At 43.7% G+C, this 14,788-nt stretch overlaps 1 protein-coding gene across 1 annotated transcript in view; it reads left to right on the plus strand.

Moving 5' to 3' along the window:
* Nucleotides 1–280: 280 nt before the first annotated feature.
* ATXN10 (ataxin 10) overlaps nucleotides 281–14,788 on the plus strand; it is a 153,585-nt gene continuing 139,077 nt past the window's right edge. Inside the window, exon 1 of the mRNA XM_082666280.1 lies at nucleotides 281–601. Within this exon, the coding sequence (XP_082522406.1) occupies nucleotides 486–601 (116 nt within the window). The 5' untranslated portion in view covers nucleotides 281–485. The remainder of the gene's footprint in view (nucleotides 602–14,788) is intronic.

The raw sequence follows: 14,788 nt of genomic DNA on the forward strand, positions 1-14,788 counted from the left end.
TCCAGGTCTTCAGCCTTTTCCGCCGGGGGAGCCTCTGCAGGACTCCCCACCCTTCCTCATACCCCTCCCGGGGAGACCCCCTCTGCCCGCACCTCCCCCCTCAGGGTGCCCCTGTCCCAGTGCCCCATGCAGACTTCTCTGTGATCCTCCACCCTCCTGACTTCCCCGCCCCCTCAAACACAACTTCCGCCCGCGCCCCCTCCCCACAGGCCGAACTTCCGGCCGGCGCCCCCTCCCAAAGGCGGGACTTCCGCCCGCGCCCCCTCCCCTAACCGAGCCGTTGCGTCCTGCAGCCCGAGGCGAGCCGGGGCGCGTGCTCTCGCGCTCTCCCAGCCCGGCCACGGGCTATAGCGGCGCAGAGTCGGCGGCGGCGGCGGCGGCGTCAGGAGGCTGTGGGCGCGCTCCTCCCCCTTCTGCCTTCCCTCCTGCTCCTCCTCCTGCTGCTCCTCGTCGTCGCCAGCTCGGCCCGAGCTGCGAGCGGCAAGATGGCGGCGCCCAGGCCGCCGCCCGGCAGGCTGTCCGGCGTCATGGTGCCCGCGCCCATCCAGGACCTGGAGGCTCTCCGTGCGCTGACGGCGCTCTTCAAAGAGCAGCGGAATCGGTAACGGCCCGGGCGGCGCGAGCGTCGGGGGCGGCCCGGTGGGGCTGCGGGAGCGGGGCGGGGGCGCGGCCTCTGGGGAGCGGGCCGCCCCCTCCTCCCGGGACGTCCCCGGGGTGGCGGCCTCCGCGATGCGCCCGAGGGGCCCCGGGCCGCCGATGCCAGGCCCGCGTCCTCCCGCGCCCGGTCCCCGAGGTGCCCCGGGGGGCTGACACCAGCTCCCCGCCCGTCAGTACAGGTGTGAAGTCGGGGTGCAGGAAGGGGGACCGAGCCAAGTGAGGCTGTGGCCGCTTGCTGCCTGTTTGGTTAGTTGAGTCGCGTTGATGGCGCGCCTGTAATGGGAACAGACCCACAGGACGCCGGAGTCAGCATACGTGCTGGTGGGGGAGAGACACGTTACAGATGTGTAAGGTGGGAGGTGGCGTCACTCCATTCGGCCTGTCAGCTAAGGCTTTGCATCCCCAGTGGTGGCCGCGCTTTGTGGAGAGGCCGCTTCAATCCTTACTCTGCCATTGAAGGGCCAGATGGCCATTGTCAAAGGTGCCCAGGAGTCTGACAGACCTGGATTGGTTCCTGACCCTACAAGCTGTGCGTGCGTTATTGTGCAGTTTTTCCAAGCCTTAAGATTTCTTGCGTAAAAATGGGAGTATAATACATGACTTCATTTCTGAATTGTACAGAGGAATAAATGAAATAAAGCATGTGAAAATATAAAGTATGTGATGCCCTCAGTCAGTGCCTGTTTGATTTTGTTCTAGTCTTTTCTGGGCCTCAGTTTCCACGTCTGTTTAATAGGAATAATGTTGGACAGTACCTTTCTGGGGACATGGTTTGTCAGGATTAAATGAGATAATGCATATTAAATCCTTAGCACATACCTGACACATAGTACTAAGTAACTGCTAGCTGATACTATCCTTTAACACATTATGGATGGACCCCCATGTGCCAGGTTTTGTGCTAGGTGATGAAGTTGAAAAATAAAAAGTCTTCTCCTGGAAAGTCCTGTTCTGGGGAACCAGCAGATAGCAAAGAGTAGAGGGAGCATAGAAGTCCTAGAGGTCCTTTTGATCTGAGCAGTTCTCCTGCCTTAAATCACAATAAGAAGTGTTGAGCAATTGGAAGAGTGCTAAGAGCCCAGGGCACTGCTCCTTGGGATTTGGGGGAGATATGTTAATTGATATGACACTCTGGGAGATGTGTTGAATGAGTTACTGCTTGAGCATATCTATACCATGAGGACCCTCCTTTTAGTCAGTAATCAGTTATCTACGTTTATTAAGCACCTACTCTGAAACAGGTTCTTTTCTAGAGGCTGAAGGTGCAGAGATGAATGTGATACCCCCCTTTTTTCAAGCATGTTGGAGTAATTGCTGTGTAAACAGATTGTAATGGGGGGTCTAGACAAGAAGAGGTAGTGGCACAGGGGGAACTGCGGACCTCGTGGGTAGATTGGTGGGCCAGGAAAGGTTTTAGATTACTTTGGCTTCGTGGCTTACAGATGAGAGGGCTAATTAGAAAGAACAGTATGTGCAAAGGGACTGTGTGCTGATTTTGCACGGTTTCTGAGTGGTCTAAATGAGATAACATAGGTAAGGTGTATGGTACAGAGGAGATGGTCAAACATCAGGACACTATAACCTGGAGGATAAAATCCGAGACCCCGAGCCAGTTTACAAGACCTTTCTTGACTCTGTCCCTTGAGAGGGGAACCATTGAAGGTTCTTTCAAGGGCATGGCATGGCAAGATCTGTATATTAGAAAGATCTCTGACTGCCACTGTTGGGGATACATTAGGGTGAGGGTAGAGGCAGGGGACTTTTAAGAAGATGCAGAAGCCCAAGTGAAAGAGAAAAGTGCCTGAATTTAGGATGTTATCTATGGGGTGGGTAGGATAAATATTGAAAAATATTTACAAGATTGAATAGATAAGACTCAGGGACCAATTGGATTGTTGGGGAAGAATGAGGAAGTGAAGATGTGTCCCATATTTGATTTGAGTTTTTCCTGGGGCTGGCAGGAAGTTTGTCCTAATTCCAGGCGGAGTTTGAAGACCAGGAAAGGTGAACTGATGTGCAGGTCTTGGGATAGGGAGGCATATAGTTGTGTGGTGGGGCAGAGAGCCCTTGATGAGAGTTTGTGAGATCCGGCTTCTGGTCCTGATTCTGCCACTACTTCTTTGTGTGTCTTTGGGCAAATCACCCTCACAGAAACTCAGGGGGTTTCCAGAGTCCAGCTGCTCTGAGAGGATCCATCCAATGTCAATGGACCCAGAAGGAGGATGGACCAAGGTGTTAGGAGTTGGATGGGATGTAAAGTGAAGCAAAATGAGGCCTCAGAGTAGCAAATAGAAAAACACGGGCCAAAGCAAAAACATACTGAGTAAAGTAAGAAAGTAATTGATGGAACAAAAGAATTCCTCCTCCCTTGAGTGTGGGCTGAACTTAGTGACTTATTTGTAAATGATAGACCTGGGGGAGACGACAGTGTGTGACTTCTGAGACACAGAAGTCCGTGCAGCTTCCCCTTTGCTTTCTCTCTTGGATCACTCACTCTGACAAAGCCAGCTGCCATGTTGTGAGGACACTCAAGCGTCCAAGTAGAGAGATCTGTGTGGTGAGGAACTGAGGCCTCTTGCCAGCAGCCATGTGATGACCATCCGGGAAGTGGATCCTCTCAGTCCCGGTCAAGCCCACAGCCATGTGTGCAAGCTCACGAGAGACTCTGACCTGTGTGAGACCATAAATGGGTTTGTTTTAAACTGCTCAGTTTGGGGGTAATTTGTTATATATATTGGTATATAGATCATCAGTATACCAAGCTAAAATTTTCGTCCTCTGGATTAAATCCATGTTCTATAACCCACTCCTTGAATAGTGTCTTAACCACTAAAATCTGTAAAAAAAAATTGCTTATGGTCATAAAATATCAGTACCAAGAGGCTATTCAGTTATTTCTTCCTTGTGGAAGGTGGTTCTTTTTATTAGTTGTTTTAAATTTGTTTTATACCTTTTTAATGTACGCATCTGCATTTTTAACATTTAACAAGTGATTTTTCTTGGCTGTGCTCCGAGTCTTTACAAGTCATGCTAGATTCTTTCTGGAACAGAGTAAGATGTAAATACATTAAGAATTCTGTTTTCAGCCTTCTCCTGGAGGTTTTATTTTCCAGCCCTTTAGTCACCCTTATGATGTATTTCTTCATCATTTATCTTTATGGCATATGCAGACCCCTCTATTAAAGTGTAGAACCAAGTGAGATTGGTTGTCATACTCTATACCTCCACTGTCTGTGCAGCCACTCGTGACATGTGGCTATTTAGATTAATTAGCAATAAGTAAAATTAGTAATTCCATTCCTGTACCAGCCACATTTGAAGTACTCGGTAGGCAGTCACGGGTGGCTGGTGGTTAACCTTATTGGACCGTGCAGATACAGAATTGTTCATCACCACAGTAAGCTCTGTTGAGTAATGCTACTCTGTTTTTTTCTGTAGGGAAGATTATGTTCTGGTTCTTGAGTATTCATGAAACAGTGTAACATTTGGATACTGCTTTCTGTAAATTCTTCTCATGCTTAAACTGATACCTCATTGCTCTTCCATCCGATAAGCTTCTTGAATAAAGTGTATCACACTCCCTGTATCCCTAGCATCTAGCATACAGTCTGATAATTGTAAGTGCTTAACAAATTGCCGCTATTTGTGTAAGTGATTACTCATGGTGCGTGCATAGTCTTTTTTCTTCCATGTTCTTGTAGATAATAATTTTTTTAAGCTTCTCTCAGTGTGGCTACTTTTTTCTTGTTAACCTATGTTTAGTCAAAATTATTTTTCTGATTACTTCCTTCATGGCCTTGTATATCCTATATAATAGTGCAGATACTTCCCTCCATACTTTGGGACCCCTTTACCTTATAAACTATTTTCCCTTTTTTAAAGAAAGAACGTATTAGATTCTAACATATTTACTATGTAATTATTAATAGTAGTTTCTTATTTGTTCTCTGTCTCCTTCCAGAATGAAGGCCTATGAGGACAGAGATGGTTGACTTTTTTGTAATTATCCTGTTTGGATAATGCTTCTTGAATTGGGTGTCTTTGAACAGTTTAGGAAATTGTCAGCCAGTGTTTCTTCAAATACTGCTCCTCTCCTGTTCTTTCCTTTCCTTCAAGGACTGTAATTACACATATGTTAAACCTTTCACTGTATTTTATATCTCTCAAAGCCTCCTTTATGTATTTCCCATTCTCTCTGAGCTTTGGTTATTTGAAATTTTTCTGCTAATTTGCCTTCTAGTTCTCTGTTCCTCTTTTCTGCTGTGTCTAATCTGCTATCATCTATTGTGTTCTTAGTTTCAGGTATTGTAGTTTTGAGTTATTGCAGAATTTCTTTTGTTTTTTTAAACGGATTTTACTCTGTTGAAATTCATTTTGTCATTTACCTTCTTAAGCATATTAATTATAGTTTTTTTTTAGAGAATGTGCCTGATAACTATCTATTGTCATTTTCTGTCTTCTTGTGTTTAGTCATTTGGTCCTATCTTTTATTGAATGCTGAATGTTGTGTAAGGCTTGTTAAGCCCATTTCCAAAATATTTGCAAACTCTAAACCAAAGTCAATCTAAAAATTATTTCAACAAATGGTGGTGGTAGAACAACTTGATATCTAATTGGAATAAAGTGAACTTTGACCCATACCTTGGACCATTCACAAAAAATATTTCAACGTGGATTGCAGACCTAAACATAAAAGCTAAAACTATAAAATGTTTAGAAGATGGGAGAATATCTTTGTGATATTGTGTGTAGGCAGACATTTCTCATCTAGGACACAGATAACATTAACCTTGCAATAAAAAACTGATTGTCAAGCTAGACTTTATGAAAATTAAAAAAACTTCTGCTCATCAAAAGACACCATTAAGAAAATGAAAAAGGCAAGCCATAGACTGAAAATATTTGCAATACATATATCTGACAAAGAACTTGCTTTGGAATATATAAAAGTGCTCCTGCAACTCAATAATAAAAAGACAATCCAATTAAAAATTGGTCATAAAAATCTGTGCTTTACAAAGGAAGATTATATAAATGGCCAGCAAACACGTGATAAAGTGCTCAATGTCATTAATCATCAAGAAAATGCATATTAAAACAGTGAGACACCACTCTACGCTTTTTAGGATGGCTGTTGCCAAAAAATGGAAAGTAAGTGTTGGTGAGGATGTGGAGAATTTGGAACCCTTGTATATTGCTGGTGGGAATGTGAAATGATTCAGCTACTGTGGAAAACAGTTTGGTGGCACCTCAAAAAGCTAAACACAGAGTATGACCCAGCAGTTCCACTCTTAGGTATGTACGTACTCAAGAGAGTTGAAAGCAGGGACTCAAACAGATACTTGTATGCCAGTGTTCATTGAGGTATTATTCACAATAGCCAAGAGATGGAAACAACCTAAGTGTCCATCAGCAGATGAATGGATAAACAAAATGTGGTATGTACCTACAGTGGAATATTATTTAGCCCGTAAAAAGGAATAAAGTCCTGATACATGCTATAATGTGGGTGAACCTTGAAAACATGCTAAGTGAAAGAAGCCAGGCATAAAAGGACAAATATTGTAAGATTCCACCTCTATGAAGTACTTAGAATTGGCAAATTCATAGAGACAGAAAGGAGATTAGAGATTACCAGGCGTTGGTGGGGGGGAGTTATTGTTTAAAGGTTACAGAGTTTGTTTGGGGTCTTAGAAAAGTTTTGGAATTAGTGGTGATGGTTGTACAACATTATGAATATAATTAAAGCCGCTGAATTCTACACTTAAAGATGGTCAAAATGGCAAATTTCATGTTACGTATTTGTTTTACCACAATTAAAAAAGTTAATAATGTAATATACCAAAATCCATCGAATTATATAGTTCAAATGAGTGAATTGTATGCTTTGTTAATTATATCTCAATAAAGCTGTTATAAACAAGTAAAATCATGAGATACCTCTGCGTACTCATTAGAATTGCTAGGATTAGAATGACTGACAGCACCAAATTTTGGCAAGGTTGTGGAGCAACTGGAACTCTCGTGCACCAAATTTTGGCAAGGTTGTGGAGCAACTGGAACTCTCGTGCACCAAATTTTGGCAAGGTTGTGGAGCAACTGGAACTCTTGTGCACCAAATTTTGGCAAGGTTGTGGAGGAGCAGCTGGAACTCTCGTACATTGCTGGTGGGAGTGTAAATGGTGCAACCGCTTTGGGAAACATTTTGGCAGTTTTTTATAAAGTTAAACGTACACTTGCCTATGACCCTAGGTATTTACTCTAGAACATACGTTCACAAAAGGCTTGTAAAAGAATGTTTATAGCAGCTTTATTGGTAATAGCCAAATACTGGATGGAACCAACTCGAATGTCCGTCAATGGGAGAATGGCTAAAACTGCCCGGTAATTGAAATGAATGAACCACCAGTGTACACAACAACATGGACGAATCTCAAAACATACTGAATGCAAGAAGCTAGACAAACAGTACATACTGTATGATTCTATGAAGTTCTACAATTGGCAAAGCTAATCTTGTCTGTATCGCTAATTGGCAATACAGACATGAACAATGGTTGTCAGAGGAGGTTGGGGGTTGACTGGGAAGGAGCATGAGGGAATTTTCTGGAGTAAAGGAAATGTGCTCTATCTAGATGGGTATTCGTTGCCTGGATTTGACACAACTTGTTAAACACTAATGATCTGTGTAATTCACTGTATGTAAGTTATATCTCAGTTTTCTGTGTGTAAAATTATTGTCCTTCTCCTTGCCACCCCCAGAAGAACTTATTCGAGCTGAATCTCAGACTTTGTGGTAAAACAATGTTTGTGAATTGTAAAATTTGCTCTAAGAAACGAAAGATTTATCTAATGTTCTTCATACAGTTAGAGTGAGTCGGGCTTTGTTTTACATTTTCATCTATGCCACACAGTGCTCTCTGTTTCCGGAGCCTGAGATGAGCTGAAGTGACTGATGTGTGAATGCATGAAATGCTTGAAACCAAATGTAGAAAGAAATGGAAGTAATCCTGGAAGGATGAGGGAAGTAACGTGGCTGGAAATTTCAGCTCATTGCCCACTGAGGATCGCAGTGTGAGGGTGCTTTTGGAATCTTGCATTGCAGGGGTAGCCATAGTGTGATGTCATCCTACTGCTGTGGAACCTGAGATCTCCTTCCTCTGGGGTAGGAGTGGGATTTGCCTCGGCTCTTTGTGACCTGTGAATAATGCAGGGGCTGTTTTGCAGAGTGACTGAAATTGTTTTGTTCTTTAAACAATTTGAGTTCGGGGAGCTTCTTCCTCTCCCTGTTGAAATGTGTCAGTATGAAATATTGATATCTTTTTGGACTCAGTGGGTTTCAGGGGAAAAAGGCTTTTGTAAGGCGTAGGTCTAGTTTCAAATCTAAGTACTGCAACATGGTAGCTGCATGAACTGCAAATATTTTTAACTTCTCTGAGCCTCAGTTCTACCCTGGTGGAACGGGTATTATAATAATGCCTACCTTGTAGGGTTGATGTGGGTATTAGGGGGTGCTGGATGTCGAGTCTGGAATGGTGCCTGGCACGTAGTTGATGCCAGCAAACACCACTGTTATTATTGCAGGCTCTAGTCAGAATCAGGAGTGAAAAGAAATGAAAAGTGTGGTAATTCTTGAATTTTTTTCATATTTTAAAATAGTGCTTGTAAAATTTTTAATTTCATCTCAATTCCATGATCAAGTTCTTGTTTTTATAGGCTTTGGAACTGCCTCTGGAACTTTAGAATAAGGAATAGATTTAAAAACTCAAGTCAGTGGAAGAAAATTGGTTTTTCAGATCCAAAAGATGTAGGCAGTAATTTATTACAAAATCTTAATTCCTTGGTAGAAAGGTATTTTAGCGATATTAAATAATTTTAAAAAGTTGTAGAATTTCCAATAAAAAAGTGAGTACTTGACAGTAACTTACGTTATGACATGAGCGAGGAATTGAGATGATTTTGCATGGAGTGACTGTGCTTTAGGAGCTGACATTTTAGAAAACCATACTTGTGTACTCTAAGGAAAAAGGAAATTGAAGCTTTCCGTTAACTTTCACTCTAGTGTTTTTGTTGGTTTGTTTGCTTATTTTTAAACTCTTGTCAAGTCAAAACCCACAAATATATAATAATGTTAATGCCTTTATGGAGGATGATATAACATAATATAACAAGTACCCATGTATTTCACTTGCAAAATCAACAAATGTTAAAATTTTGTTCTCTCAAAATCCAAAACATTACTGATATTGTTAATGTCCTCGGTATTAGAACAAATAACCCCACAAGTTAGCAGCTTGAAGCCACAGACATTTATTGTTTCACACAGTTTATTAGGGTCCGGAATCTGGGAGCTGCTTAGCTGGGTGGATCTGGCTTGGGGTCTTGCGCGAGGCTGCAGTCAAGCCGTGGGCCAGGTCTTTGGTCTCCCGAAGGCCTCACTGGGGTGGGAGGTCGGGGTTCCACGCTCACACGAGTGGCTCTGGGCAGAAAGTTCCAGTTCCTCACCACATGGACCCCTCCCCAGGGCTGCTCGTGCCTCGGCAGCCGGCTTGTTCGAAAGCGAACGATCCGAGAGAGCCCGCTCGAGATGGGAGCTGGGGTGCCTTTATCATCTTGGAAAGGACATACCCTTACTATTGCGTGTTCTAAGGGTCACACAGAAGGGCGTGAATGTCCGGAGGTGAGAGTGCTGGGCAGGGCTCTTGTTTCACTTTCCAGTCTCATTCCTCCCTCCCTTGTACGTGTTATACTGTATGTTTTATGCTGTACACTCTGCAGTTTGCATCTTTAATTTTTGCTCTGTTTTCGAGTGCTACCAGTTTTTATACACAGAGAGCTAGATCATTAACTTCAACTGCTGTAGAGTGTCCCTTCCTAAGCTTACATCATAATTTACCTACCTTTTTTCTTACTGATGGGTATTGGATTTGTCCTGAATTTTTGGTAATTCAAACAGTACTGCAGAGACCATCTTTATACATGTCTCCTTGTATACCTGAGCCTTTGGATTTTTTTTTTCCCCAAAGCAGAATTTGAGGTAGGGACTTGGGTGAAGTAATTTAATCATAGGTGACCCCCAGCAGTCAGGAGTGTGGCACGGGGGAAGCTAGGTGTGGAAGGGGGAACAACCAATGTAGGGATGCCGTATTGAGTGGTAATTACGTTGTAGGCAGCTGGAGCTCAACCCCACTGGGTATCCCTGAGGGGTGCACCTCCAAATTATCTGTGCACAGGGCTGGGTGATTTATCTATTAACCTGTTGCCCACCGGTTGAGAATTGCCCCTGGGGTTGTTATCTGGATGGACCAAGGCTGTGCGGTGAGGGACACCATGAAGATTTGTTACGGCATGCTATTCTTCTGAGACCTCCTCTTGCCTGATACTGTTCACTCGGTCACGGGCTCTTGGAGGCTATAGCTGTTTGGAATCTAAAAGGAAAGACCTGGACAGGAGTGTTAGTGCAGTAAGTTCAGTCCCCAGTGCTGAAGACTGTCCTGAGGCCATAATTGGATAATCATCTCCCTGCTCCTGCTTCCAGTCTAGACTTCCCTGACTTTCCCCCAGCACTGTATGTAGCTGGGCTGTGATGCCGAGGGGGCTGAGCCCTTGGTTGCCTGTCTCCTGTCAGTCTGTGCTTGCTGCAGCTGCCTGTTTGTGGCTATCCCTGGACATGGAAGTACCAAGAGACAGCCATTGAACCCCTGAGTTCCAGATTACTCCTCCTGGTGCCCAGCTTGTAGTAGCAACTCTTCTTGATAATCAGGGTGGGTTTCTCCTGCCAGTGTAGTCACTCTTCTTTGCCTGCTGGTTCACCGGCTTTAGAATCTCAAAGTGATCATTCTGTGGATCTAGTTTAAGATACACTAGATCCCCTTCTGTGCTCTCTGATGGAGACGTTCTTTGTCTTGGCCCCAGAGCTTAGCCCAGCACGGTCTAGAGTTGCGGGGTTGGGAAGCACAAATTCTGCAGGTTTGTCATTGGGAGTGCTGAAGAAAGGGGCCAGTTTTTCTTAGGGTTAGATTTTCTCTTTGAACTTTTAGTTTGCTGGCTCACCTTGAGAAATTTGTTACATTTTCTCCCTTTCTGGGCTCACTCCTCCTTGTATAATGATGTTGCGTTTTCTTCCAACTGTTTCCCCAGTGACCCCAGCCTAAGATCAGGTTTTCCTGCTATTGGTGATTTGTGTCATAGTGATATTGGGATGTCGTGTATCTGGTCACTAAGCTAGCCAGCATCTTGGACCGGGTTCCGTCTCTGAAGCCGTCTTGGCTTTGTCCTGACGTTGGAGGCGCACAGCTTTGCAGGTAACCCATACATAGGGCTGCACTGAGTCCAGCTCTTTTTCTCTCTCTTCAGATGCAGGGGAGTCCTGTCCTAACACTGACTTTTACGTAGTGACTCTGATCACCACGAGGTGTAGGCGGCTTTTGGTTCTCTTCATCCTGCCCGAGTTGAATTGCAGACGACCTTAGGCCGCTCTGGACATGTCCCACTCTGGCTTTAGACCTGATTATAGCCAAGTGTTTCCAGTCAGTTTCTGCTGTGTGGAGATATCCACCTTGTTTTAAAGTTGGGCTCTATATTTATAATTTTTAGAAATAAACATATGATTACTGTGTCTGGAATGGAGGGGAGATGTTTAAAGTGTGAACTCCTTTCTCACTGCACTTTCATTTCATAATGCAATAGACGTTTATATGTGTTTCCCCTGACTTGGTTGCGACTTTGCTGTGGGCAGGGTCTGTCTTCTTTATGGTATCTTCTAGCATAGTGCCCGGTCCATTGTGAGTGCTTAATATATGTTGAACTGAATAAACAGTGAAGAGCCAATGGCTGTAATGAAGAAAGTCACTTCTTAGCACTGACAGCCAGTCAATAATGACTGCTCTGATTGCTTGAAAGTTATTAACTTGATTTACCGTGTTAGTTATTTACTTATTTAATTACCTCACATATGCTGTGTACCATGCTCTGTGTTTAGTGATGCAACTCTAGTTGGTACAGTGTATTTCTAGCTCACTTCAAACCACTAAAGGGGGAATACCTCAAATGCTGTAATATTAAACTTGTAACTTCATTCCTTTCCTCATACACACACTCCTAATTTTCCCTCAGGTTTTAATGACCATTTCAACCCCTCCTGAAAGCCTTTTTGACCTATGTGCTTCTGTCCTATGTTCCCCTTACCTCTTTCAAAGAACTTTACTAGAGTATTATGATCACTTAATCACCTACCAGTCCCACTAGAATGAGAACAATCTGAGAGTAGGATTATTCTTACTTACCTCTGTATTTTCAGTACCTACTAGCACATGAGGAGCCCTTGGTTGTATTTTTATTATTTCCTTAGATTATTTAATTTTCTGGGGTCATTAGATATAAAGTGAGAGCACAGAGGAAAGACTCTAGTAAGAGGTATAAAAAATTATCAAATAATGATAGATGATGATGATTTCAAGAGGTAGAAAATGTTTTGGTGTTCCTCATTGCTCGCATCAGTATGTTTAACTTTCATAAGGAAAGGGAATATTGAGCACTTCAGAGGTCAGCATAGTGCAGAACTCAAAATTAACCTATCATCTGCATGTACACACATTCACATAGCTTCCCCCAAACACTACTGAGCCTCTGACCAACAAGAGTCTTTGGCTGCACCAAAAACAAAAAATGAAACAAAACAGGCTTCCCTGGTGGTGCAGCAGTTAAGAATCCACCTGCCAATGCAGGGGACACAGGTTTGAGCCCTGGTCTGGGAGGATCCCATGTGCTGCGGAGCACCTAAGCCCGTGCGCCACCACTACTGAGCCTGTGCTCTAGAGCCCGCAAGCCACAACTACTGAGCCCGTGTGCCGCAACGACTGAAGCCCATGTGCCTAGAGCCCGTGCTCCCAACAAGAGAAGCCACCACAATGAGAAGCCCCCTGCAGCAACGAAGACCCAACACAGCCAAAAATAAATAATTAAATAAAAATAAGGAGTTGGAGAGGAAGGTCATTATTAAAAAAAAAAAGAAAAAGAAACGAAACAACTCCCCCCCGAAAAAAGAAACCCACACCACTTGTCAGCTTAGCAAAGGACGCCATATGCTGTCTTGACTCAACCATGATTCAGATCAGCTGTGTTGAGAGAGAACACCAATTACGTTACACTATAAAAAGAACTTCGTAGAGTGTGGTGACAGTTTCCTTTATTTTTACCTGTGCCATGAGCTAGAATACCACACAGAACTACTTGGTAAGGTGTTCTGACTCAGCTTCAAAATACCGATGTGGTCAGTGTGAGCCACCCCGCACATCCAATTATCTTAAATGGACAAAGTAGACAGGAAGAAGTTTGAGCCAGCAAATCAAAATAAATAAGGTTAGAATTGTGACCAACCATGCCCCAGAGGAGAGTTTCTCAGCTCTTTCATTCTTCCAGTCTTTTGTAGTGGTCCCTGGACCCGAGGGTGTGGTCACTGGACCGTGGGCAAGGACACTCATTCAAAGACTAAGGAACTCTGGGGCTCACTCTAGGCTGAGTCAGCCTCTCTGACGGCCACAAGCCCAGAGAAGTCACATTAGAGGTAAGAGGACGATTTGTAAGCTAGGGATATGCTCACGGTAGCCGTGGAGATTTTATATATAGTGCTTAGTTAAGTGCCGGGCATGGAATAAGCACAGTTTAAGTGTTAGTGGCTATCATCCTCATTGAGAATGTTATAAAACTTGATCAAAAGACATTAAAGAAAACATAAATGGTTATACCATTACATGATAGGAAACTGCAATAACGTAGAGACATCAGTTCTCGTTGACCTGTGGTTTCAGTGCCATTCAAAACAAAATCTCAACGGGGTTTTTTCTAGACATTCACAAGCTGATTTTCTAATTAATATGGGAAACGCCTAGGTTTTCTGTTACTCTCTGACTCCCTTAACCCTTTGTATGGATCCTTTTCTGACTCCTCAGCTTTTAAAACCCTTCCCGTGCGCAAAATTCCCTATGTCCTCAACCTCTCTGAACACTCCTTTCATCTTCTTGATCTAGGTGAAATACGGCTCACTTCTAAGGACAGACCTTTCCCAGAATGTCCTCAAAGTCGGCTGTTTTCTCCTATATCCAGTGTGCTGCTTGGCTTGAAGGTGTGTAGGTGTGAAGGTGATTGTCATTGCTGCTTTCAGAACTTCTTTCTCCAAAACCCCTCCAACTTTTCATCTCATGCCATCAGAGTATACCTCATGGATAATCTCTTCTGCTATTAAAAGATCTGTTGGTCCCTCTACGTCGTTCCTTAAAGAATTTAGCTGTGGTTCACTGTTAACTCTGCATTACTTCTCCTGTCTTAAATCTTGGTTATTTTAGTTTTTACATAGATTATCCTTTCATTACCCTGGCCTTTTATTTCTTGACTTTCTCTCCTTCAGTGAACTTGGACACCTCCTTCCTCCCATCTAACCACACATTGCCATGTGCTAGCCAGGCCTTATGATTAACCATGGTTGCGTTCCCTCCACAGTCTTAATTGCAAGAGTCCCACTCTGGCTGCCTGTTGTATCCTGTCTCTCCGGGTCCCCTATTCCAACAAGTCTTCAACCCCACCAGGACCCACAGTCTGTTGGTCCTACTCCTTCCTACTCGCTGTCCCTTTTGTTCCTTATGTTCACATTTCCCTTCTTAAATCCAGTTTAGATCTAAGGATCAGTAATAAAGCATTTCCTTGTATACATTCTCAGTTCCCTTGCCTCTTCTAACCTTGTCATACTTTCCTGGTAAAACTTCAGCTCTAGTTAAATCCAACTTGCTGTTTCCTTTGTGTCTGCACCCAAACAACTGAACGAGGATGGAGGAAGACTTACAACCATACTGATTGGTCTTTCTGTAAATGGATGATTACTGACCTTGGGAAGGCATTTAGTTCTACCTGGCAGGCAGTCCTTCTATTTCCCTAGTCCATTTCATCCTCCTGCTTTCCTAGCCAACTGGTTTATGCCTTTTGCTCTCCCTACAGCTCGGTTGCCTCTCCCTCATCCTCCTTCTCAGTTTCCTATTTTTCTGAAAAAATAGGGGCAACCAGAAGGTAATTTCCAGGAACTCCCACTGCCCTCCCTACCCCCTACTTGTATCTGTCCCCATGATTTGCCTTCCCTCTG

Source organism: Grampus griseus (genome assembly GCF_964374135.1).
Source record: "Grampus griseus genome assembly, chromosome: 11".
NCBI lineage: Eukaryota > Metazoa > Chordata > Mammalia > Artiodactyla > Delphinidae > Grampus > Grampus griseus.